The following is a 27,518-nucleotide window of genomic DNA, read 5'->3' on the forward strand; positions in this document are numbered from 1 at the left end:
AATTACATTTATGCTATAAATATAATTAAAATTATATGTTTGAATTTAAAGGGAAGCACGTGAACATTTTTCTAACCAGGATCCAGGTTCTGTTAAATACAACCATATGCAATGGCTTCCACAGGCTTCTCGAGACTTTTTGACTACGTCCTGAATTATTTTATATCCCACAGAAATCATTTCTATCTTTTTATGTATTACATAAGAAATTACCCTTCGGGTGATTTGATATGTAATACTAGTTAATCTTCACTTACCATTTCTGTTAAAAAGAAAATTCAGATTGAAGATCCAGGTGGATCAAAGTGCAGTGAAAAAAGGAAGGTAATATTTTTAGTATACATATAAAAATAACAAACAAGTTGTTCTCACTGAAGTAACTTTGGTAGCTTACAAAGGACTAAAACAGCATTTTTGGAAGACATGTTACTCACGGGTTTCTTTAATTTCTTCCTAAAGTAGTCATATTTCTGCTTAAATTCTCTGGAGTAAGGAACAGCCTGGAAGATAAATTTATAAATTTAGATAATGTAAACAATGTGCTTGAAATTTTATGTATACTGAGTGAACATTCAGAGAATTTCATGAATCATAAACCTTAAAATTTTCGTGCTCCAACTTACTGAAATTTACACAATGTCTACATAGCACATGGGAAAGTTCTAGAAATGATTAAAGCTACCTAGCATTGAATGGGACTTTTACCTCTGAAAACAACTATATTAATATTCAAGAAATCATTTAGGGATATGCTACATAAACTAAATACACTTTCCACATGACTTTTGACTTTTGTCTGAATAAGAGTCAGATAGGGTGTGATCTGTTTTTTTTCTGTTATGATACTTTAACACACAACCCAAAATGACCTAAACTGTCATTCTGAAAAGACTTATCATGCTGTAAAAATCTTTAGGAGGAACTATAGGGAGCAAAAAGGCATGTGAACTGATAACGCTTGTCAAGGAATATAGCATCAGATAGCATTCTGGAAAAGCCCTCCATTGAGGAGCCAGAAGGTTTGCCCCTTACTAAGTAGTAAGTAGTCTTGGGCAAGGACTTTTAAGATCTGGTATGCCTTATCTATGAAGAAGAGTAATGGCACCACAGGAGTGGGCTCAGTAACTGAGCTAACTACCATTACTCAAAAGTTCTAGAACCTCTTTAGGCAAAGTAATAACATTTTAATGTAGTCACTTAAATATTCTGTACTTGCTATGTTATAGTTCACAATATCTGAGTGCCAGAGCCCTGACTTCAGGCTCTTGAAAAAGCTTACAATTTACTTATAAAGCAGAAAGGACTGGCCTTTACATACACAAGGACATAACGGTGACGGCCTCATACTCAGAACAACTCATTGCTTTTTAGTGAGCAGTGCAAACTGGGTAAGAATAGTTCTGCTGATATCATTTTGGGCTAAGTTAGTAAAATAAACTGATCCTTAGTAAAAGTGTCTCCAGTCTCCAAACCTTACACCTTCACCGTGTTTATTCCCAACCAGAAAGAGGAGAAATGACCAACAAAAGCTTCCCTCTTTCATACTGCTTTAAGACACGCTCACACAAATAACTAAGCCAAAACAAAAACAAATAACCAGTCTTAAGAACATTCTAAAAACAATTTATACTACCTATGGTCTGTTCTTGTTTTTAAGCCAGTCCTCATTTGCTTTTCCACTAAACACTAGATTTGACCACATATTATATTTATTCTGGACAGCATTTAGCCTGAAAAAAATCACGTTATGGATTCTGATTCTAGAAAAGGTAGAAATTTCATCAATATCTGGACAACCACCAACATAAGGAAAAGGATACAATGTTCTGACATAAGCTAATAAAGATCTTACCATGTTTTTTTGCTCTTACCAATACTATATCCCCTAACAATTAGTATTTTCTATCTAGTTTTATTTATTCATTCTTTGGTGGTTCATTCAACAGCTATATCTTGAGCACCTACTCTGTGCCAGGCATTTTAGGTGCTAGGGAAATAATGGTCCATTCAAAGAGTTCTTTCCCTGTTCTTTCCTGGAGCTTACAAGCTATTACGAGCAATAGGCAATAAGAGATAAATGAATAAACAGTGGTAAACACTACAAGGAAAACACGATACAGAGTTCCTAGGAGGCTATTTTATATGAGGTAGTCAGGGAAGACAGCTCTGAGAAAGGGAGATCTGAATAGAAACCAGAGCGATAGGAGGGAATAAATTATGACAGGAAAAGTGAGTGCAAAGTCTTGAGAAGGGAAAATGTTTCACTGGTGTTCTTAGCTATGATTCACTGTGATAAAGGGGAATTCAGTTAAATAAATTATTTCCTTTCAGTACTGCATGCCTAACTTTAGAGTTCTGACTTCTAGAATAGACTCTATTGCCAGCTACCTCTCCATGACGGAATTTCTTCACCGTTAAGCAAAAGTATTTGACAAGACAAACTTTAAAAACCTATGATTCTCAGCAATTATTTTTTGTTTTTATTCCACCCCCTGAAAAATGTTGAAAAAAGGCTTAAACATTCATCATGTGACTACAACTTCAATAGTCTTAAATGACAAATTTCCCATGGAATATATTTCAAAATGCTGCCCCCATCCTGTGATATCCATTCCCTTGTCTGACTAGATGTGGGTGGAAATAAGATGCTGAGATTTTGCTGGTCTTTCTTCTTCTGTAGAATGATGCATGAATGTTGAAAAGTCATTATCCTCCTCCAGTACTTATCTTTTCTGTCTAGAGGTAGTTCTTAGGATGGAATAAGAAGAGTAGATTTTTATATTCTCCCTGAAAAGATTTCAACAACAAAACAGGATGAAGACATCCATCAATGTAGCCTCTGAACAGAATTACGTGGATAGTATATATCTTGTATTGGCCAAATTATTCTCTCTTGAAAATCTGGCATCTTTTTTTCTTACATACAATTTAACTTGTAAAATAAGCCTGCTTAAAAAATTAACATGTCTTAAAAAATTAACATGCCTTTTGATTAAAGCCTTTTGGCTCAATATTAAATATGCTTTCTTTTTGGAGCTAAATGAAAACCTGATTTATGGCGTAAGTTGGTTTTCAATGTTTCCATGTCATTACTGTCCAGTTGGTACTCGAGCTCTTTGGAGACACTGATGAGAAGACACTGACGAGGCCAGCACATTGGGGCTCTAGTCCTGATTCCGAAGTTTTGGCAACACAATTAGCTTTGTGATCTTTTGACAAATTGGGAATAATAACATCTTCCCTAGCTTCCTATGGGGATTGCTGAGAGTTCAACTCAGCTGATTATAAAGTTCTCGCAAAAGTACAAAGTGCTATACAAGCATGAGATAGAATTCATTAGGGCAGCAAGTGTGGAGAGCAATTTATAAATGCTTTTAATGGTGATGTTTGTTGTACAGAAAGCATATTGACTTACAGTAATGCTGTGCTGGGCTGACGTAGAAAAGGTTTCCTATCCCCTAATACATAGATATTTTTAAAACTTGGGAAAAAAGAGAAACTCTAGGTACCAGATAAGCAGAAAGACTCTAAAATAGAGAAATAAGTGGGCACTGGACCTAGACATAGGTGTTTGGGCTTGGGTTTTAATGCTCACATGGGGCACAGAACTTGGCCGACAGTCTATGTGACCTGGGGAACCAAAACAGAATGCCCTGCTTAAAACTGACATCTGAAAAGGGGACAAGACAACTATACCCACTGGCCCAGGAAAGTTGCAAGGAAGCTTACCTTCTGTCCAGGACCATAAATGGAAGAAAAAGAAAAAGAAACAGACCTGTAATAAATTCATACTCCAAGCCTACACCAAAGTGGGTATGAGATGCATAATTATACTAATTGGGGATGAATGAACCCAAGCTAAGTAGTTAACAGTAAATACAGGTCAGAACTTATAAAAGCCCCATAGGGAAAAACAAAAAAAAAATGAAGATGAGAACACACACACATACACACACATACATACATACACACACACAAATTATAAACTGAACTAGGCAATAAACTACCATTCAGGAGTGCCTACAGTATAGCAAGTGGGAAATTTTATGTTCCTGGGACCAGAGATAATAGAATAATCTGCGAGAGTCTATTTTAAGAATAATTAAACAGTTGGAAGTATAAATTAAAAATAAATAAATAAACAGAAAGAACAGGACAGAACACTAACAACTAAAAAGACCAAGCAAATTTCAAAAGACCAAATAGAACTTGGAGCAATTAAACACAGCCACTGAAATAATAGACAAAATGAACTGACAAAGAGTAGACTATAAAAAGCTTAAGAAAGAATTAACTGGAAGAGCTGAGCCCATTATACAGCAGAGAGATGGAAAATATGAAAGCTAAGAGATAAGGAAGATAGATGAGAAAGTGAATCAATTACCCAATAGAAGTTACTGATACAGATAATCCAAAAGAAAGGGAAAGATGCACTATGTAAAGTAGTAATTGCCGAGGATTTTCCAAAATGGAGGAAAGACATGGTCCCCATATTGAAGAATCACAATGAGTCCAAAGCAGAATAAATAAAAAGAAATCCACACTAATTTATTCATTAAATTTATTGGGGTGACATTGGTTAATGAAATAATATAGGTTTTGAGAAAATCTACACGTGACAGCAAAATTGCAGAACATCAAAGACACAGAAAAATTCAAAATCCCCAGAGAAGAGACAGAGTTAAACACACACACTAAAAACGATAATTAGATCAATAACAAGCTTCTCAGCACCAGTTAAGGTGACCAGAATACATGAAAGAATATCTCCAAAGAACTGAAGAAAAATAACTTTTAACCACGAATTCTATAATGAGCTAAACTATCATTTACCAGAGAGGTCAAATAAGTCCTTTCAGACTAAACGCGTTTGCCACTCAGGCTCTCACTGAAATTGCTGCTAGAGCAGAGATTCTCAGGCATGAGAATCCCTGGGAGGGATTGTTAAAACACAGATTGTGGGGCCGACTCCCAAAGTTGCTGGTTTTCAGTAGGTCTGGGATGCGACCCAAAGTTTGCATTTCTAACAAGTTTCTGGATGACAGTGATGGTGCTAATCTGTAGACCACTCTTTGAGAACTATGAACTTGAGGTTATACTTAATATGAAGAAATTTTAACCTAGAAAAAAAGAGATACAAGAACCAGTGGTGGGCAAAGAAATCTGTTTACACATACGTAAAATTAGGTAAGCATTAAGTGTTGAAAAAAAGATAAAATACTAATGATGATTTGGAAAGTTTAAAGACAAGGCAGTTTTAAAACGCCACTGAACAATGTAAATTGGGAGTGGGAAGAATGGCACGCAAGTCTCCTAAAGTCCTATATTATCCAGGAGAAGAATAGAGAGTGGTTAATTTTGACATTAAGTCAAAATTTTAATGTGAACACTAAGAGAACAACAATAGAAAATACAATTTCCAAGCAAGTATAGAAAAGGAGAGAAAATAGCTCTATCCACTGAATAGAAGGTAAGGGAAAAAAAGAAAAAAACCATAGCAAGTTAAGAGATAGTAAAGATATCCTACGCAAATACTAATGAAGAGGAAGCGAATGTAATGACTGACAAAGCCATTGTCACTGTGAGAGTTTGATATATTGTCTTGGTTGGATAAAACAGCCAGGAAAAAAGTAGAAATGGAAATGGGTAATTTGAACACCACAGGACTGATTTAATGGGTGTTTAAAGAACTCTTCTATACCCAAGAAAGACAGAATATACATTCTTTTCAAACACAAAAAGAACATTTACAAAAAATGGCCGAACCTCCAAGAAAGTTTCAAATATTTGATAATCAATATTCCATAGACAATATTCTCTGACCACCGTGCAATAAAATTAGAAATCAAGAAGAAACAGACAGGCAAAAATTCTCCCATAGTCTTAGAAATGAAAAAATCCATTCCAAATAACATTTAAGTCAAGGAGAGAAATCATGGAAATTATCAAATATTTAGAATTGAAGGACAACAAAGGCCAGAGGTCTCCACTAAGTTGATAGTTGCCTAAATACACACTCTTATTAAAAGACATATCACTAATAATAATAAAAGAGTAAACAAAGCTCTTTAGAAAACAAAGAAATAGAGATCCTTCTTGGGGGCAAATCTACCTGGATTTATGATGCTGAAGAGTTTTTAATAGAAATTAATAAGACTAAGAGCTTGAGTGAAAGTAGATGATCAATAAATCATAAAAATGTTTTTAAAAGCTTCAGAATTATCAAGTCAAAAGTCCTCTGCCAGTTGAAAACAGCATTGTTTCTTGAATTCACCTGTTTCTCATGATGAAGTACAGAAAATGCTATTCTAACAACTTATTGTGACTGTGACTATATCCAAAAAAAGCCATAGTAGGAAGGCAGGTATTTATTAAGCTACACAGAGAAAGAGTAGCTGTCTGTTTTAGCTTAGGCATTACCAGCACTTTGTAATGTGTATCAAAGCAGTTGAACACATCCAATGAACAGGTCCAACAGACAACTCAAGGGATGTCAGATATCAAGATGCATTTGTATTGTATCATTTAAGTCTTCAAATGGACCTATCTTTATAATTCAGAACATAATTTGAACTGAATCACATTAAAGCCATGAAATTAGTATTTTAAATATACCTATTGGCCTCTTAGCTCAGCACTCAATATAATAAATAAACTTTACTTCCTTTTGCTCCTCCAGTTTTTAAATTAATCCCAAATTGGCACTCTTCTGTGATCCCAGTACATTTTCTGTAATTCCAAATGATCTCCTCACACTCAGATAACCACTGACAGAAGACGCTGGTGCATTCATTGCCCATGAGCATGGCCCCCTTCTACAGACTCCTCCCAGGTGTTTGATACCACGTGTCCGTTCTTGCCGAATGATTGGCGGGTTCTCACTCTTCCTTGTGAACACAGTGCACGGCAGTTTTTTAAGAGGGCACCATACCCAAGGCAGGACTGGTTCTTTACCCACCTGGTATATACGAAGGGACTATGGGAGAGTTAGTGGGTCAGCAGAGATAAAGATTCTTAACTCTGCCAGCTCCAGAAGTTAGCGTCAACCTCCCCCAAACTTTTACAGATTTTTAGCACTGGAAGAGATTCAGAATACAGCTTAGATTTGTTAGCATGCATGAACTACCCTTGGCCGAAAGAAATGATAAAATGCTACAAATGTAAGGCTGGCTTTGCCTCACATAAAAAGGAAGGGAGGAAATTTTGACTTTTAACTCTCATAATCCACCCTTTTATAAAGGAGAAAAGGAAATGTTTAGTTTTGCTACCATTAACAAATCATTTTCTTTCCCTTTATGATGAAAGCCCCATGAAAAGGCAAATGCAGGTGTACCTCACCACCCGGAAATTCCAGGAAGGAGGAGATGGGAATGATGGTAAACTATTCAATGACACCAGGCCCTTGGCACCAAGGTAAGCAGTGATATACAAGAAATGTGTGTTTAGATGCAACCAAAATATTATATTGATGATTCAGAACTTGAGAATACTAACCGGACCAGTAATAGCTGGGTTCTGCAATCTTGGGTCTTCCCACTGAGTAATTTTGCTATCTGAAAATTAATAGTAAAAAAAAAAAAAAAAAAAAAAAAAAAAAATCAGCATATTAGTTCAAATCTATTGTATATCAAAAATATTTTAGAAATAATTGTTTCTGTTTTTTTCAAAAGCTGTCCAGTCTCCCACCCTGAGCCCCAAAGGTAATAACTTAGTATTTCAGGGTTAGAAGAGAACGATACTCTATGTGGCAAACCTCCTACATACTGTTTAGTTAAAAACACTCAATCAAAAATGCACGATAAAGTAAAACCATCTACTTACACTGTTTTTGGCAAGCAATCTGCTGAAATTTCAATTATAAACCCCTGTTCTTTCAAGGATTTATAACTTGATCTTGATTTTCATTTAATTGAAAAAAGGCACAAAAAGTTTTAGTCCCCCAAAAGTTAACAAACACACAGGATTTCTTTTCTCATTTCAAATACTTTTTTCTTTGCTTATGGTATTGAAAACCTGCTTTCAATTAACAATCCTACATTGAACAAATGACTAATCCATTACACGTGTCACTCATATGCACACAACAATCAAAGCAGCTAAGGCAGTCCAAAAAATGAGAATTAGATCTAGCAGAGGAAGATTCCAGAGAAAGGTTTCCCTTTAGCCAAATTGGCAAGAAGTGGTTTTCTTTCTTCTAAATAAGTCGATGTTAACAAGATTGTTCAATGCCACCTACATCATTACTTCAATGGTATAGGTGGTTAACATACAACAGCCATCCTGGATCACTTGGGATTTATGACCTTGAGTAATTAAAAAGACGTTATGGATTACTCTGTGTGTGTGTGTGTGTGTATGTGTGTGTATGTGTGTGTGTGTGTGTGTGTGGTGGGGACAGGAATGGACTTGCGTGAAAGTATGAGAAGGGTGAGTAGACTGGGGGAAAATGGGTTCTTGATGGAATTTTACAAAATCTAAGTTAAAAGAAAACAGGAATTATTTGTTTGAGGAAAGCATTGATTCTAATTATTTCCTGTATACTTTGTAAGTGGACTGATAAAAATAACAAATATATTTGGTTTTAATGACCATAATGGGAATTTTTCAAAGTCTGGTATTATACTTCTTTTAATGAAAGCAGAGGCAATGTTTTAAAATAAAGCTACCAAAGCACATGATTCTAGATTCGTGCTGGTGGAAAATTTACATGGACTGTTTCAACTGTTCTAGAGAACTCTGATGAAAGAAAAGGGCGTTTGTGGGTCCCTTACCTTAAAAACAAGACTTTGAAAATAAAAGTTGCTATTGTGATGGAGAACAATAGAAAAGAAAACCAAATAATGGAAACAGAACAAAGCTGAGTAATAACTGCCTTGGACTGTAAGGACTCAAAGCGAAAATATAATAAATTGAAAACTCCCAAATCTTCAGTCCAGACCTGAACTTCAAGCTCCATCCTTGACATCTGCACCTGGATTTCTACCTCAAACCCAACTCTATCAAAATTGGATCCATAATCTTCCAATACCAAAATTGTCCATGTAATCCTGTATTCCTGGTCAACAGTATTATAATCCACTCACTGTCCAAATTTGGAACCTGGACACATCCTTTATTCTCCTTCACCATTCACCTCCAGTGGTCACCCAACTGTCCCTGCCTCTCTCTGATAAAAGGCTTCTTTCTGGAGCACTCGTCTTTTCCCGAGACTATTCTCTACCTTTCCCTGGTCTCAGTCTAGTCTCTGTTCAAAACTCCCTTCATGGCTCTGCCAAAAGGATCTTTCTGAAAAAATATTTGACCACTTTCACTTCCCTCTGGAAAATCCCTCAGGAGGTCTCTCCTGCCTGCAGAAGAGACCCTCGTTTTGACACCTGGCAGACCCCTCTCACTGGAGCTCTGCGCCATGCCTGCCTCCTTTGCACACCGGGCCATTTGCAACATTGTCACATTTCTCTGAACACTGGCACCATCTGCACAACTTCATACACCGGACATGTCTTCTCCCTCCTGGAATCGCTCTTCACTGGGCATGCCTGGCTAATCTTACTTATCATTTGGGATCCATCTGAAAAGTAATCTATTCCGTAAGGGCCTAGCCACTTAGCAAGCAGGTGCAGTCTTTGCCTCTTCTGCTTCTACACGAAGAGTGGTTCATTCCTTTAACACAACGCTTAAAATACTTTCTGGGACTCCCTACTAGCACGTAAGTCCCTCAAGGACAGGGACTGTGTGTAATTCCTCCCTGCAGCCTCCTCTCCACCATTTCCCAGCAGACAACAGGAGCCGAATATGTTATTTTTTTAACGACCGAAGGAAGCTGATGGAGAACTCCAAGTTCCTTTAAAATCATCTAAGCTTTCAGAACTATACAAGTTTCTGTGTGGTTACAACAAAGATCAATTTTACAGCTAAGCATTGTCAATATATGAATGTATGGTGGCTAGTTTATCTACTTTTTTTCCTATAACTTTTGAATCTTAACTTGCTATTCATCTTTGAGATGTTATATTTCAAATAGAGGGACAAGAATGAAGCAGAAGAATGAGAAACTCAGTCATTTTAGCTATTATTAACTGGTTTGGTAAGACTGTTGGCAGAAAAGACATTTAAGATAGGATTTCATAGCATCACTGGAATTTTGTTTTTCTAGCTTTGTATCTATATACCTGTGGCCAAGTACTCAGCTGCTGGGCATATCTGGTCTTTAAGAAGAATCACACAATTCCTAAGAGAGGTAGTGATGCAGTTGAAGGTATTCCCTTAGCCTTTTACACCAGGCTTAAGACATAGGAGCTGTTCAATAAATGTCAACCAAATGAATCAAGGCATCTAAATAGGAGATTAGCATTGAGCATTCATCTCTTCTGAAATTAAATCTTTAAGATGGCTGAATATTATTAATCTTGAAAATGTCTAATTCTTAAGAACTTATGAAGCAGAAAATAAATAACAATTGTTTAAAAGACAAGTGCATTGCTGTCTTTGTCACTTAGTGCACGGACACCTGTCCCATCAATGTAGGAAGACAGGACGACTCTGAATAACTTACAAGCTGATTGCTTTCACAGTAAAATGGCATAAATAAGGATGACCTTGTTTCTGTCCTGTAGGCAGCAGGACAACAAAATGAGATGCTGAATTTTGCTAGAAATCAGATGCTAGAAATCAGAAATCTTCAAAAGAGGTTCACTTGCAAGGCAATGAAATTGCTAAGTGTCATCTACCAGACCAGGTAATTAAACTCATTTTGGAGTATACCTATTAGCTGATAAAAAGCCTCTTAAAAAAGAGGCGCTCTGCACTTTTCAGAGACTGGATTTGGGGGGAAAAGCATATGAACTGAACTCTGTTTCATTGATATGTACCTCTTTATGGCTTTCCATTGAGTAAACCTTAACAAGTTAGGGAGAAGTGCTATATTAACAGCTAATGGGATTCTCATAAACAGATCTTTTTCTTAGATAGTTTTGGATCTAATGTACACTAGGTCTGGTTAAGACAACCTTTCAGTGTGGTTAAGGCAAATTTTAATCTCTGCAAAGAGGAGCCTCCCATGCGCTCTTTGATCTGTCAAGACGAAGAAGGAATATCTGAGAGGAGAGCTCGGAGGGACTCTGCTGGACTGATTAGCAATAAGGAACTGCCCACTGACCAGGCAACAACCGACCGTCCGTCTCCTGCCTCCCAGCACATTGGCGCGGGCCAGGCCTGAGGTTGGACAGTGCTGCTGTTTCTCAGGGCAAATTCTTTCCGACTCAAAACATTAACTTCCTAAGACCCTCACCACTGACCGTCCATCAACGGACTTCGAGTCACCACCTACCAAAGCACCTACTACATATTATACTAGGCACGCCATCAGAAAACTAGTCCACCCCTTTCATTATTTCTAATGTACAACAGGATGGCCCTTTTCCAGAGCGTTTCTCTTGTGTCGGGGTCCTTGCAGTACATTAGGAACATTCACGAAGTTCTTTTCAGGTTTACCCAAAGATCAGATCACCAGCCAGAACACGGCTACAATGTTGTGTGACAGTGTCTGTGTGTAGCAGACAGGTTAAGACCTTGTTTTAATAAAATGATTGCTATGATTTGTCCCTCGCTTGGAAAACTGAAATTGGAATGCATGAAAAACTGAAAGAGAGACTTTTTTGTTTTTAATGGGAAAAAGGGGTATGACCCCCTTCTCCTATTTTAGCAATTTGTGCTAAGAAAATTATAAATAAATAGTGTATTAAGGAAAACACATATTTGGAAGCATTAATAGCAGCAGTTTTATGCTCACTGTAAAATTTTGGGAAGTAGGCAAATCAGTATTTTTACTGGTGCAAGACAAAATCTAGGCCTATGGACCTTGACTTATCATACCAAAGGGTAGCCCATACCCCTCAGTATGTTTAGGACTACTACTTTTGGTTTAACTCGGAATTGTTGGGATTCTTCCTTAAGTCAATGCATTTGTAATAACCCCTCAATCCTCTGTGCCTGAGAGCGAAGGCCTGTCCACGATGTACACGACAGCTTAACAACACTTGGAAGAGGCACAAACCTAAGAGATAGTGCTAAGCCCTATTCACGTGAGGATTCCTCATGGGCAGACATCCCAGCAATTGGCTCATCGATGTGCTTTACTAATCAGTGTGATGAGCTGAGAAAATGTGAGGCTGGGGAAACCTGATGCAGACTTACTGTTTATGAATCAAACAACAACAGAGAGCAAAACATTACTGACTTACACGCCTCACGTGAACTTTAAACCCACCTAAAGATTTCTTTTTTAACATACATTTTCAGAAATTGTAAGGGATATACAAATTTGGAGAGCATGTCAATTCAAAAAAGAAAAAAACCCAACACGAAACCACGGGCTAAAAGCAAACCTTTATTAGTTTAACTTTTAGTTGAAATGAGAAACCACGCATTTATTCATAGGTGCTGGAGAGCAAAGGTCGACAGCAAATATGCTACAATGTCAAGAAAAGAACTGCATATGTATTAGTGTGTGGGGTACAAGGAAACATGCTATGAATAGAAAATAAGTCAGAATGGGCATCTTGCCACAAGACCTGTGAAGGCAGTGTTTTTAAAAACTCACATGCTGCTGTGAGCATTGCGCACACATACGATGTTTGACTCCATCATCACTTCTAATCTTATTTTCTATTACCAGAGTGTATTTATTAAAAAAAAGCGCAAGAGGGGTCATAAACCAAAAAAATACTTTTTTTAATTAAATAAAGTTAATAGGTCACAAGATCAATTTGGGTGAAAGCTTTCTGGGCTACTTTAAAGCAAACTTGGGGTGAATGCACAGTACCGTATGAGGGCACTGATTCCCTGGTATCATTTTCTCCACATAACACCTGGCTGCCTAGACAAAGAGTAAAATGACAAAGCTTTCACTCTAATATTTGAATTACCCTCCCCCCTCCCTTTACCTGCAATCCCTGTGTGTCCATCACAGCACCTACTTACTATGATCGATATAAAATGTCCGGCCATCCAAGTGAATTCTTTCTTCCCAACCCGGCTAGTTATCAGAGGAAAGAGAGAAAGAGAAGACAACATTAGCTAGCCATTCCAAAATCAAAGGCAAAATGAAGAAACTCTAGGGTACGTTCTTACTCATGTCTTGTAGGGTACATTTCTAACGTTAAGAATCAACTACACACATTTCAAATGAACCCTTGACAACATCTAGCAAGACAATTTATCACATGTCCCTCAGTCTCAGATGCTTGCATTCATCGTATGAAGAACAGGAAACCGGGGTTGCTAGTTCAAAAGTTTCAGAGAAAAATTTCAGCATCCATTAAAACAGTTGAGTTTGGGGTTCAAGAGCTCATTTAATAAACTAAATATTTACTGAGTACTAGAAGGAGGAGGAAGGTTAATATGAAAATGTTAGAGACAGATGCTTTACTCATGTCATCAGGTGGTTGAAGAATCTAATATCTGTAATTCTCTGTTGTGAACTCTCTCTGTTCAAACTCGAGAACCGCACAGACTTGAATAATTTTTAAGAGAGGGCTGGTGCGCTCTCATTACCGGAACTGTGCCTACTTGCTACCTGAAACTCAGGAACCCAACAGGTCCAGACCACACGCAATCTTCACTTTTCTAAATTCACTCTCCAGACATTGTCTGGGCATCAAAACCCAGGAACCAAGCAGATGTGGAGAGGGAGGGATATTTGTATAACCTGATGAATAAAGATTGAACCCTAACCTTCCTAGGTTCAAAATTTTGCCATAATATGCTACACACCAGGCAACAAAAGAAGGCTAAGTCTCCCCTTCTTCCTGCCACTGTAAGGATTTTTTATTGGGGGTGGGTTGAGGAGAATGCATGGTGAAAATTTCATTCAAAATTCAATTTGGCATAAATAGCTCAATCCCACTCAGGCCCCAAAAGAGAACAAATGGATTAAAACATCAGATTTATAAACAGTCATCAACCAGGAAGAAAAACTTAAAACATCTACAGGCTAGGTGACTTGTAAAAACCTTCTGTGATTACCTATGCCTTTTTCTTCCACTGTTTTTAATGTTTTTGTTCCTATCACTAAATAAGCATTATGGGTGGAACTTAGTGGTTGCTAAGTTACAAAATAAATGTCTGCTGCTTAAACTGTCAGCTGTAAAGCATGCCTCTTACATCCCAGTTACAAGGTCTACCTTCTACCAGCAGCTAGCAATTCAGAAACCTCTTTCATATGTACAGTTCATTATGTATGAAATGCATGTACTACTAGAATTCAGCCATATATCCAATTCTATTAAAAAATGAGACCAATGGGACTTGGAGCCTGGAGAAAAAGGTCACAGGGACCCTCCATCGACAATGGGCAGATGAATCAATAACCGTTTTCAGACGTGTCCACGTGTTTCCAGTGTACTCACAGGAAGAGGGCCAAGGTCATTGGGATTTAAAGGTGCCTTTGACCGCATATGTACTGGAAATTTCAGGCGTGGATCTTCCTGTAAGAAAAATGTAGAAGGCAGAAGGTGGTAAGAGGGACTGTGTGCAGTTACTGGCTCCTCCCCTTCCGGAGCTGTGTGTTCCAAGGCAACCAACCAGGTTGCCGGTGCATGGAGCTGCACTCCCGCCTGCACGGAGAAGTGGAGATCCCATCTTTGAACAGGGAGCCTGGCTGACCATCTCTCAGAAAAAAGATGCCTTCCCACCCCCCGGCCACCCTTCCCCCAACCTTGGTGAAAGAAGGAAGAAAGAATATTTAAATAAAAGGTTATGCATTTCCGGAAGACCTTAAGCAGGTGAAGAGAAAGAGGGTCCCAGCAGTGACGTTACTATGGAAACCAGAATGAAGGGTGACAGCAAAGAGGAGGCTCGCCTCCACAGAGAGGGAGTGGGGACAGTGGTTTGTAAGTCTCCCTATGGATCCGGAGCCCTGGAGCTCCCCGCTAGCCTCACACATTAGGAACAGTTAGCACTTGCGCTCCTGCGTCTCCCTTCTGCTCTTTCCTGAATGAAAGCAGAGAACCTGAATGTGGTCTGGCTCCAAGTCCTGTCTTGTCCTGGACGTAATGGGCCTCATCACAGCAAGTCATATGCCTGTACACAACTTTCCTGAGATCCTTGAATTTTGCAGATTAGATTCTCATTTATGTCCAAACGCGTAAAAGTTTGCAAAAGATTTTCCTTAAGGGGTATGCTTCCAAAGATACCACAGAGAACCAACAAAAGAGACATATGTATTCTCACATTTTCCGTCATGCTTCATAATTGACAAAGAACAGTGAGACATATGATGTGACGTTACGACCACCCTGTTTGGAAGTTGGGCGCATGGTCTCTGCTTCTTTAGATGAGGGAAATGAGTTTCATGGAGAAGGAGAACATGCCCAGAGGCTCTGACCCAGAGTCTGGGAGCTGCCTCTCACTTGTATAGACCCAATGAAAATGCAAGGTAACTGTGGATTTCACATTTTAAACTCAAAAGACTAGAAAACAAATGATAAAACTCAGAAAAATAAATTGTCAATCAAATATGCTGAGACGAAAAAAAAATCCTTTAAAAATAACCCTTTACTTCAATTATATTAAAGCTTTTATTACTGTCAAATGATTAAAAGGTTTTATGCCTCAGTATTTTCCCACGTCAACAAGAAAATGAAATAATTGGTACAAACCTTGGAAAAAAATAAAACTCACTTTGTGACTGTTAATGGTATGGGGTTTCCTTTGTGGATGATGAAAACATTCAATTGTATATTTTAAATGGGTGAATTGTAGGTATGTGAATTATATCTTGATAATGTTGTTAAAATTTTTTCCACCCCTAGTCAACAGTTTAACCATTAGTATCACTGGATTACATATAACAAAGTGACAGATTTTTAGAATTGGCAAGAATAAAATAAAAACCACAAAAAATAAAATTAACCTTTGCTTTCTGTTAGCTATAGCAAACTTTTAATTGAAGAAATAAACCATGACAGTAGTTTATGATGGATATTGACCCGGAACCTCACTAATAAGTGTTTTTAAAGGATAGATAGAGGCATAAAATAGGTCTGTTATTCTGTAGCATACTGGAACACGTACAATGTAAACAGATATTCTGAGTAGGTTTAGGATTCAGAAAGTCCAAGCAACTGATAATCTGGGGAACATTTGTGATAGGTTATTCATGACAGAGGAAGAACTCAGAGCACTGAACTGCACAAAACCTACCCACTCGATGCTTACTGTGAGCTGGGTCAGCTAATGCCACAACCCCAGGGGACCCTTGGGGACCCACAGAGCCCGACCTTGCTAGGTTTAGAGAAAGCCTGAGACTGCTATTAATAATACATGAATGAAGAGAAGGATTTCTGGATGCTACATGCAAGGCCAGTCTTACCTTGGAATCACACACACAGGCTACTGTAAAAGATAATCAGCCCTTTTGGTAAAAAGCTGGTGATTTAAAGGAAATAAAAAACAAACAAAAAAGAGAAGCTGAAATTAAAGTGCCGGAGGTGGGAGCTGGGGGAGGGAGGCATGACGTATTAAAATAACTCAGTTGCATAGGTCTGCTATAATGGCTTTGCACGGAATCCCAGAATTCATAGAATATGAGGGCTAGAGGCACTTAGGGGTCATATTATTTTACTATGCCAACAAAAATAAAAATAATGGCAGTAGCTGCCACCCCTCAATCTCTGAGCGCTAAGTCTAGTGGGGACGCTGAACCCCTGGCCACTGAATTCCTGGAACAACCAAGGAGGCAGACACCCGTAAGCTGATGGCACAAGTGGAGGGCAGCCAAGGCCCCCATGTGAGTTACGGCAACTTTAGGGATCACAATAAGTTGGACCAGTAATGAGGTCTCCAATGATAGGAACACAAATGAATCAAATATGAAAAGCACATTTGGTTGTTTCTCCCTTTCCTCAGCCTTGAAAGAGCACTCTTACTATTTCACAATTATTTCAACATTTCACAATTGCTTCCCTCAATTCAGTTGAAAGCGGTTTTAAACACCTTGCAAAGACCAACCTCTTTAAAAAACAAAAAGGTTTCCTAGCAGAATCATTAAATCCTTTTTCATCATTTTTCTCCCATGTATATATATGATATGGGAATGCTCGTGGTTCAAACAACTGTGATTTTCCTTCCTGGAAGAGATCAACAACCCTGCCGCGGCTACAGTGAGTTTTATTAGTTTGGACCCAGGTAGAAAAAGAAGCCTGAAACTTAATTAAGGTATAATCTTTCTTGCTACAAAAATAAGCTGATGCTTTGTCTTGTAAAAGACATAACTATACTCTCACATACATGCTTCGAGTTGCTTCCTTAGCAGAAAGAATGGGCAAACTGAAGGCCTCCTCTGGAATCTCTCCTCAGTCACCTGGTGGCCTGACCAGGGCGGGGACAAGTGAGCCACTTGCTGGGAAGTCTGGCCACAAGGACTCCTCAGATGGACAGGGCTTGTCACTATCTCACAGGCTTACTGCCTCCTTCCAGGTGTTACTAAGGGACTGGGCACACCGCCGACAGGATTTGCTTTCAGGCTTGGGAACTCAGACGCTCATCCAGACGGATTGCTGGCACACTGCTTTCATAGACGGCCATGCTTTATAAATAGACTTCAGAGGGAACTTGCCTCTGTCAACGTATGGAAGGGAATGTTGGCTGGAGTCTTCCGGCTTCTGGTGAGTGCAGGAACCAAGAGCACGGAGGTTAAGGGGGAAGGAGTGCTATTTGCATTATTCTCAACCTGTCCTACCAGTTTGTCTTCCTTTTTCTATTGTAACTCTCAAACCTAAGAACAGCTATGCTGTCCGCTGTCTCTCTTAAAACAGAAGCAAACCCCAAACTGACTCAAAACAGATTGTAAACTGAAAATTATCTTTCCAGTTCCCTCTACCCCTCCATCGTTTGTCAAAATGAACATGAACTGTAGACTAGGCCTTCGACAGTGAGCATTTTGTATAGGCCTTCGTTTAGAAGAGACAGCACAGCTGTGCTATGCAGTACCTCGGAGCTTAGTAAAGAATAGTAACTTGTGGAATTTCCAGTTGTTACCGTGAGGATTTTCAACAATGGCAGCAGCAACAAAATTCTGATCTCACAAATTAAAATTTTAAATCAGTAAATTAGCCAATGACAAGTATCTGGGTAAAAAGGGACAACTGGAAATTCAAACTGGGTTTCATTCAGCAACGATGCAGGCAATAAACAAAGCTAGTGCTATTTAAAATAAAATCCGCCCAGCTGCAATTACACTGCAGTTGTGGCGTGAAAGGCTGTGAAAAGGTTAGGGGATTTGATTACTAAGCTAGTTCAAATTACTAAAATCATAGCTTATGTTGGCAAGCCACAGTGGCTCCATACACTAATCCATCTACTTTTACAATATTTATATCCCCTATTTCTGGAGCTCTCATTTCTGGCAGAGGCTTTATAGAAATGGGTATACTAGCAGGACAACCACAGGTTATATGTCAGTGAGAAAGAAAGACTTAAACACCAATTTCCATTAGTATATTTTCCCCAAAGCTGCCTATCTCTTACTCTCATCCTGCCCACAACTCTATAATACCATCTTCAGACTCATAGGTGAGTCCAACAAAGCTAGCTACATTTTATTATATGCCTTAGAGGTAGTTATGAGTTTAATGAATGTCACCAGGATCTAAAGGATAAGTTCTCTTGGCATTCCTTTACTTCAAAATAGGAAGAACTTTTTAAGTGGTTCTCACTAAGGGGTGTTTGGAAATATGTGGGGGTATTTTTGGTCACCATTATGGTGGAGTAGGGGGAAGAGGAACCAAAGATTAACATTCCCAGGAAGGAACCAAAGGTGTTAAGAGTCCTGCAAGAAAAAGGCACAGTCACAGTCCAAATGCCGACAATGTCCTCATGGAGACATGCTGTACCATGATCCATAGAATTGGACAGAGAGAGAGCCGTCTAGGCCATCTCGTCCAATTCTCAAGGGACTGAATTAACACCACAGCCTGGGCAAAGTATAAATGACGGTCCAGGTATTAACACAATACCGCTGTTCTATCAAGTGGACACACTCATTGTCTTCAGTAGAAATGGGAATTTAAAGCGTGTGTTCACCGTCAATCCAAAACCAAAGACTAGGGTCAACGACAACCACCAGAACACACCCAGCGTTCACATAACATCAGCTCAAAGCAAGTAGCACAGATGCTAGAAGGACCGAGCTACACCTGTGTACCCCGACCATTAGATGGGGACCTGAAGAAAAACAAACCTGCAGCATCAGAAATAGCCAGAAACAAGACAACCAACTTCAGTTTAGTCATAGGTCTAGAGGTCACACAGCCCCAAAATACCACTGAGCTTTCAAAGAATTATAAGCTACATTATATAAGCACTACTGATTCAGCTAAAAAGAAAAAAAAAAACGAAGAAGAATATAAAGATATGCACATTCACTTTTAATTAATCTCATCTTGCCCAAGTGAATAGGATACACAGGTTGTTTCTCACGTGTGACTCAGGGACTCAGGGAAGAGCAGCATAAGAAAAACGAATTTTGACAAAATGTTCACAAATTTGCAACCAAAGTCCTCCAGTTCATCTCCTAACTCACCATGAAAGGTATGAAATGTGGCACAGATGTGTAAAATACTCATCTGAGGTGAACAGTAAAAACCAAAAGGACAAATCAAATAAAGATGGATATTATCAATCAAAAGGCAAAAAAGACACTGACAAAAAAATCTTTTTCAAAGGATTAGAATTTCTATGAGAATTCACGTCATGAGACGTAAAGCAGTGACACCAAAATCCTAGCAATATGGAGCACTGCTTCCCCCCACCCCCACCCCAAATATGATAAATTGTCAAAACTAGAGCTTTCCAGGAGTGCTACGAGGAAAAGGCATCCAACCTGGCCCCAACACCAACGCTGGCCTTTCACCCGGACCCACTGTCACCCGCTCCGACCAGCCCACACGCGCAGCGTCTGGAAGCAGGCTGAGAAGACCCTTTGGAGGTAAGCTTCAGTGTCAGTGAAAGTCTTCTACAAGAACCATGAATAGGGAGTGAGGAAATGAAGGGATTAATGCCAGACCTCACGATGAAAATGGAGCCAAATAAAAGCAGCAGCCTTACCCACGTTGTAGTCTTTGAGTTATGGTCAATGAAGAAGGGCCGGCCGTTTGGTGCTATCCTCATCTCCCAGCCGGGGGGCAGGAAGCTCTGTGTGCCTTTGTGTTGTGGTTTGGGGGAGTTGTAAGGTGATGGCTGTGGGGACTGTGGATTGGAAAGGGTATCTTTCACAGCCCGGCGTATGGGTGAATCCTTGGCACCCTAAGAAATAACAATGAGCATTAGAACTCTTGTCAGGTGCTGTTCCAGATGTGTCAAAATGTACTTGGGTATCACGGAATGGTCCTCTTTGGAGAGGGATGGGGGAAGCTCCTAAAAAACCTGTGTCTGTCATTCTTGTACTTTTGAATCAATCTAACTTGAACAGTTTTCTATTGGTTAAACACACAACCATATTAATTACTTATAATCACCATCCTTTGATCGCTACTGGGTATATACCAAAATACTGTTTTTTATTGAGCATTATGAATGAAGATTTTACAGAGGGTGGAGAAAAACGTGCTCCTGCTCTTACTGAGCTCACAGTCTAAGAAAGAATGCATCGGCAATTTGCAGAGCACTAAAAGGAAAACCTATATCGTTGCACGCAACCACCTGGAATTGCATCGTTACCCATGACATTCTTATCACGGTTTGGAAGAGCTATCGTCCATTCCCATTTATCAGCATCTTAAGCCCAGGGCACAGAGAAACCTACAGCTCTAAGACACATTCATGTGTTGAACCTCGAATGCCTACTCTCTGGCTTCTCTGACTCTCTGGCACCTGTGACGTTAACGGATGGCACTAGAACCACACAAACAGGACAGCAGAAGCAGATGCCCAGCAATGACTCAGAGATGCATCAGAAGCACATAGGCCCACACAATGACAGACCCTCAAGTCAAAAGGGAAAAAAAATGACCAAAGCCACAGCTGTGTTTTAAAACTCAATATAAGCGTTGGGATTTGAAAGAGTAACTTTGCAAGTCTCATGAGGTAACAGGCCATAAGGAGCGAAAGACAATAAGAATGGAGAAGGTTCTGAAAAGAGGGGCCCACACGTCCAGCACAAGTCACCACGGACTCAGGCAAATGAGAATGAGAATCAGGTGAGAGTCCAGGGGTGTGAGCTGGGTGGCACAGAGAAGCACGGAGGAAGGCTGCACAAGAAAACCCTGCACCACAAACACAACGACTGACCAGAGACAGGAAAGGGGCTGTGAAACGAAGTCCGAGTTAAGAGAGGAGAGAGAATGAGCAGTCCCAGGACAGATGTGACCCCAGTTAGAGGAGTAGCCTTCTCACCTCCAGTGGGGCAGATAAAGTTACTGTTGGCGAACTGAGGCTACGAGGCCGGCGGATCTGAGGCTCGATTAGGTGGTTGTTACTGTTTGTGGCGGGTCCACGAGCAGCGTCTTCTGCCAGCTGCGTTGGAGGCAAAAAGAAGTTAGCTTCACATGAGGACCTCCCTGTGTGTGTGACTAGGAGTGTGGACCCAAACAACCACACAGCCAGCCATGACAAGAGCTCTGGCCTATTGAAAGCATGGAGGAAATGATTTAACATAATAATGGGGAAAAGGATGGGAAACACATTCATGGGAAATAAAAATGAATTACTAGCCCCAGCCTAGACACTCATCTGGGGGCGGGGAGGGAGTGGGAGAGAAGCTATGCATGGTAATAGGCTCTTACTTGGAAAATATCTTTCCCGGGATATTTTAAAACTGTATCTAAGGACAGACCAAGTTGGGAACCAAATGCTTCCTTAGGCAAGTATTATGCTTCAAATACTGCATTTTCCCGGTGAAAAACGATTTCTGAAACATAGGTTCTCTAGCACAACACATACACATCAGGAATATGGAGCTCATGTACATTTCAGCTTCATTTCTGCTGCTGCAATTTCAAGTTGCGTGGCGATCTGCGTACCTGCATGATAGGCCGAGTCCAAGTTGTGGTTCGATTGTTATGATTGACATAGTATGTGCGTCCCTTAGCATCTTTCCTTTCTTCCCAGCCTGAAGGTAGGCCCGGCGTGGTATGTACATAGGCCACTGATGGCTGTTTGTGTAAGAAATCATTATTATTTAATATCTTGCATTTGTTTTCTGATCAGTTTCATACAGTCATGTACATCCAGAGAATTTTTTTCTTTTTTTCCCTAGACAAAGTAAGTTAGTTCTATTTGTACAGAAAACGTTAGCGTCTGGAAAACAGCTAATAAATTTGCAGTAGCTTCACGTCTACTGCGAAAGGAACCCTGTACAGCTGGGGAGTCCAAAATCTTACAGAACTCAGTTCTAAGGCCCTGAAGGCTTCGATAAACAGGGTCATTGCTAACGCGATCGTCAGGAAAGAGCAAATTACAAGAATACGTTTTCGTTCCTAAATTTTACCGTCAAACCACGTAGAGCTTAAAGGTATTTCAGATTGTCAGGTGTCACTGTCTGTGAGAGGAACGCTCTGAATATTGTTGCCTCAGTACAGCCGCCACAGGGATCCTCTCCCCTTATTCCTAAATCCTTCATCTGCTTAGGGCCCTTACATTTTATCTTTCATGGGGAAAAAAATACAGAGTCTTTTCTCTAGGAAGCCGGCATTCACGCCAGTGGCATATAATCAAGAGGACCAACTAACACACCTCACAGCCCCAGCTCAAGAAGCCCCCTGGCCATCTGAGGGGAGGATTCCCAAGGCGCCTGATAACTGAGGCTGTATTTACCCTGTCTGCCCACGAGAAGGCTGTCTCTTTAAAGGGTGAAGGAGGCACAAGGCAGCTTCCAGGTTTAGAGAAATGTCCAGCATAGCGTGACTATATCTGGATAGTCTAAGTTAAATCGAAAACGGATTCCTGAGACACTTGGACATGTGAGAAGCAGTCTGAGAAATGGGGCTGGGGTGGAGAATACTGGAGTAGCAAGGATGTTTCGGTGACTCATGGAGGCAATGAGGTGGACACCTGAGGTCAGTGCTGTCCTAGGAGGAATTCCCAGATGTGGATGCTGCCTATAAGAGAGGTGTAACTGGGAAAGGGGTGCTACTCGAAGGGTGGGATCTTAGAAACAAGAAGCCAACCATAACTCTCCAGGCTCCCAGGGGAAAGTATAAGAAGCAAGAGGCCAAACGTGAAAATCATCTCCTATGTGAGATTAGACGGAAAGCACTTCTGTCTGGGTATCATCTTCCCTAATGAGGATCTGCTGACCCTCCAGATATTTTACCAGCTGTAATTTCCTTGGGATTAGGTCGAGGATGTACATCTCGTACATCTCCCTGCGCTCATCCCATCTTTTGGGTTCACTATCAACAATGTGCCGTGGCAGAGACGGTCACATCAGAGGGTCCCCAATCTGCTGCAAAACCCTGAATTAGAAAGCACAATGGAGGAGGTGGCCATGTCGTTTGGGGACTTCAGTTAACAAGGCTAAATGTTCTACTTCATGAGCACAACAGCACATCCCAGAACATTCTGAGGCCATGAAGCAACTGCCTCAATGGGTATTTCTAAAATGTTTATGAGGCAAGGCAAGATTATTTGTAAGAAAACTGTCTGCTAAAACTGCAGCAACTATTTCCTTGACATTTTTCTAGATCTGAAGGCCCCATAATGGTAATTCCAAGACTCTGACCACATTGCGTCCTGGATCTAGGTGTGTGGATTCAACAAGAGCAGAAGAAACACCAACATGCAGGCTGGGTCCTTCCAGGAATATTTAAGACAGATGAATTCATCTACAGCCTGAAGCTCTTTCCTCCCTCACCCTCTAGCTGTGGCACCAATACAACAGAGCGACTGCCAGGCTTCTTTTCATCTGGGCACTACAAGAATTGACTCTGGTGAGCCAAGTCAGAACCCAAGGTGTAACCTAACTTAGTGGTCAATTTGTCTTTTTGGCAAACTACGTGCTACCAAGCGTTGACCTACTATTGCTTATATGATGACCAAAAACACTTTGGCTAAATGGAGTATTAAATGAGACTGGCCGCTTTTCTTCCTCCCTGTTATTTTTTTGGGAGAGGCAATGAGATACGCCCTCATAAAACTCCATTCTGGAAACCTTAAGGACAGTTTTACAGTTACAGCATCACAGGAAAAGATATTTATGAGGAGACAAAGAAACTAAAATAAGTTGGATGTGTCGTGGATCATCTCAGAATCAAATTCTAAAGCTGTCTGACTTCTTAAGCAGTATTCCAGCAACCAGGTTCCTTTCGCAGATCCCCAGTTAACAGGACTAATCAGTTTACGGACAATTAGGAGTGTAGCAGAGAACACTGAATGTGACTAAAATGTTCTTTCTACCTTGTATTGAGAACTGAACTGGCAACCTATAATCTAGTTCCATTTATGTGAGATGGTATTATTAAAATGTTTCTTTATAGGTTTCCTTCCAAATAACCATGGAGAACCGGTGCTGATGATTTCATTTGTGACTCAAAACGCTGCCTCCAGTCACACACAGCTGGGGGGAGGGGAGACAGCTTCGACAGACATGGTCCAGGCCTGGAGCCAAAATCAGACTTCTACTGCCGTGTGTATGCACACGAGTACGTGAGCACATACGTGCATTCATTCTTCTTTGAGAAAAACTCTGGCTAGAGACAAGTTAAAAACTGCAAGTCAGTTTCATGTCATATCTCACAGCTTTTCATTTGAATATGCTATTGCGTTTCACAACGCCAGACAGCCATTTCGCCATTGCTTCATAGGGGTTCCATTTATTTCACTGAAATGAAGAACTCAATTATGATTACACTGTAAAAGTGTCAATATGCTTTTACAGATAAGGGTTTGGCACTTTCACAGGTTCTCCAAGGGTCACTCCAACCCTACCATACCTGTGACCTCTGTTTATTTCAGGACATAGCCAGCAAAGACCAAAAGGACGAGGCTGTCCCTCCCTGGTTATCTCACAGAGTGGGCTCGTCCTTAGCTGGCTGGAAAGGGACACCAGTGTGTACTTATTTGTCGTAAATGAAAGGGCTGTGGTTATGCAGGTGGGAATCAGGGCTTGTGAATTACATGACAGAAATAAAAGCACTGCCATGAAAAGATTGACGTACCAGGATGGTTAATGCGACGTGGTGTGTAGTGCCAAAGGGGTGGGGCTGGGGGCTGAACATTCATCAATGTGGACAAATCATGTCAACCGTGGTGCATTCACATCACGGAATGGTATGCAATTATTAACACGTCCCAGAGAAATGGACATTAAGTGACAAATACCAAGTTGCTAAGGAATATGTACATAAGAGCCCCTTGTTCTCCATGTGTGCGCGCGCGTGTGCACACGCACATCTGTGACAGCACAGCTCCAGTGTGAGATTGTACACTTCAGTGTGGTGCTGAGGTGGAGGGATGGCAGACGGCCTAAAAGAGGGGAAAAACACGGTAGGAGGTGGAATTGGAAAAGAGAAAGAAAAGGGCATTGGGAACAAGGGATGGTGAGGGTGGAAGCGAAACAGATGTGATACTTTCAAATCTACCTACATTTCTAGTGTAGCCATGCAATAAGTTGGCTTATTGCAGCCAAAAGATTACCAGGTAGACAGAGAGCAAGAAAGTAGGTAAAACATTTAGGAACTACTACTCTTGCCCAGCGCTAAAAAAGGAAAAAACAAAACTAAACTCCTACTTTTTATTTGTTTGTGGGGGAGGGGAGCGTACAGGCAAGAAGAAAACGACCATGGCAGACGCCACTGGGGTCTCATTGACATGACCACTACCTGTCCTGCCAGGTAGCTCTTACCATGGAGCCCAGTATGTTCACAATTTATTCTGTCCGGTCATTTAATAGCACACCTATCACAACACTCCAATACTAACAGCAGGTGCCAAGGCCAATAAAATACAAAAAATGGAGGCTAGAGGCGGCTCATTAGCACTGAATTCTATTAAAATTGTTTCATGACGTGATCTCATCTACCTTGTAGCTCTACTCCCATAGAAATTTCTACTGTACAGTAGAAAATATGCTGGTTCCTTTGGAGTTTCCTGAATTCTGCTGGAGGCTGAGCCTGGCCCACCCAACACATGACTTTCACATAAATTCACTGCACGTCAGTACCTTAAGCTAGGCTGATTCTTGCTGATGGCCAATTGATTTTCCTGTGTACAACGCTGAGCATTAAATTCTAACAGTAAAACTACACTGTTCCTTTAAATCATCAACATCCTGCAGAAAATCAGCAATTATATATGTACCTACAGGAATTCTCAAGTAATAAGCAGTTATAACAAACACAACAAAGGTGAAAAAAATGAGGAAAATTCTGCAAAGAGCTACCCTGGCTCAAAGCATAAACTGTAAGCTAGCCTGTCTTTAAGAAACCAAGGAGAAAAGAGGCAATTAAGATAGAGTCAAATCCAAGGAACTCACAAACATGAACATTAGAAGTTATTTAAAATAATGAATAATAAGAACAACAGATACTTGGCTTAGAGAAACACCATTTTTTCTAGACCTTTCAAACTTCTTAAATATACTCCCTCCTTCCCCCTCCCACCAAAAGCATAAAAATACTTCTTCCTTCCTGTGAGGAGCTCCTGGTGGCAGAGAAAGGTCACTGGTTCATGCTCATGATACAGAAACTCTAACTCAGCATTTAAAACGTGGTACGGGAAACGTACAAGAGAGACAGCCTGGCAAGACCCATGTGTATAATACTCACATTCATTTCCTTTGGCTTCCCTAATTCTCTTTCAACCAAATTCATTCACCCAAGCATTCTAATGAACAGCGAAAGCTTATCAGTACAAACACTAAAAGTACAAATATAAAAATATATTCTAAACGGTCAAATTAAACATACTTAACTGAAGCTTGACAGTATTCCTAATAAAACTCTGTGAGATTAAAAACGGTTCAGTTTTACCAGTACTTTTGAACAATGTGAAAGCAACAGGTTTCAACTAAGAACCACGTGCATCCCTGTAGCACAAAAAAAGCTTTTTGATCTTACCAAAAAAAAAAAAAAGAAGAAGAAGAAAATACTATACAAAGTATTAAAACCAACCGACAGTTTTGCCATTCAAGTCTGATCAAGGGTATCATTACCGTAGGCTCCTCACCACCTGTGACAGTTGATGAACGCGCTCTCCTAGTTGGGGCACTGGGCTGTTAAATGATAATTTACATCAGTGAAATGCACTTAGGCAGACCACCCATCGTTGACTGAATCAGAAATCACTGCTGTCGCAGCCAGGAAGGCAAGTGACATGAATCAGAATCCTTGTGAATCCACCCTGTCCAGGTAAAGCTGAGCAATCACTGATGACCAGAAGGAAAAAAGGAACAGCGTCACCCTCTCACCCAGAGAAGGCTCAGGCTGCAGCCTTGATCGGCATGAACAAGGAGTCGACAGCCTCAATAATAATCACACGAGACGTCTTATTCAAAAACAATCGAAAATCACTATTGTTTCGCCCTG

At 40.2% G+C, this 27,518-nt stretch overlaps 1 protein-coding gene across 13 annotated transcripts in view; it reads right to left on the minus strand.

Moving 5' to 3' along the window:
* The window catches only part of NEDD4L (NEDD4 like E3 ubiquitin protein ligase), a 315,839-nt gene that overhangs the window by 29,087 nt on the left and 259,234 nt on the right, over positions 1 to 27,518 (minus strand). For 8 of the 13 annotated variants that reach the window (XM_081079103.1, XM_081079105.1, XM_081079106.1 and 5 more), the window contains 8 exons: positions 27,146 to 27,205; positions 22,017 to 22,148; positions 21,391 to 21,510; positions 20,104 to 20,301; positions 14,406 to 14,483; positions 12,979 to 13,033; positions 7,495 to 7,553; positions 435 to 500 (listed from right to left, as the gene is read on the minus strand). In XM_081079103.1, the coding sequence (XP_080935229.1) occupies positions 435 to 500; positions 7,495 to 7,553; positions 12,979 to 13,033; positions 14,406 to 14,483; positions 20,104 to 20,301; positions 21,391 to 21,510; positions 22,017 to 22,148; positions 27,146 to 27,205 (768 nt within the window). The remainder of the gene's footprint in view (positions 1 to 434; positions 501 to 7,494; positions 7,554 to 12,978; positions 13,034 to 14,405; positions 14,484 to 20,103; positions 20,302 to 21,390; positions 21,511 to 22,016; positions 22,149 to 27,145; positions 27,206 to 27,518) is intronic. The other 5 variants (XM_081079104.1, XM_081079099.1, XM_081079100.1 and 2 more) reach the window with 1 other exon arrangement.

This window comes from Rhinolophus hipposideros, assembly GCF_964194185.1.
Source record: "Rhinolophus hipposideros genome assembly, chromosome: 17".
Classification (NCBI taxonomy): Eukaryota; Metazoa; Chordata; class Mammalia; order Chiroptera; family Rhinolophidae; genus Rhinolophus; species Rhinolophus hipposideros.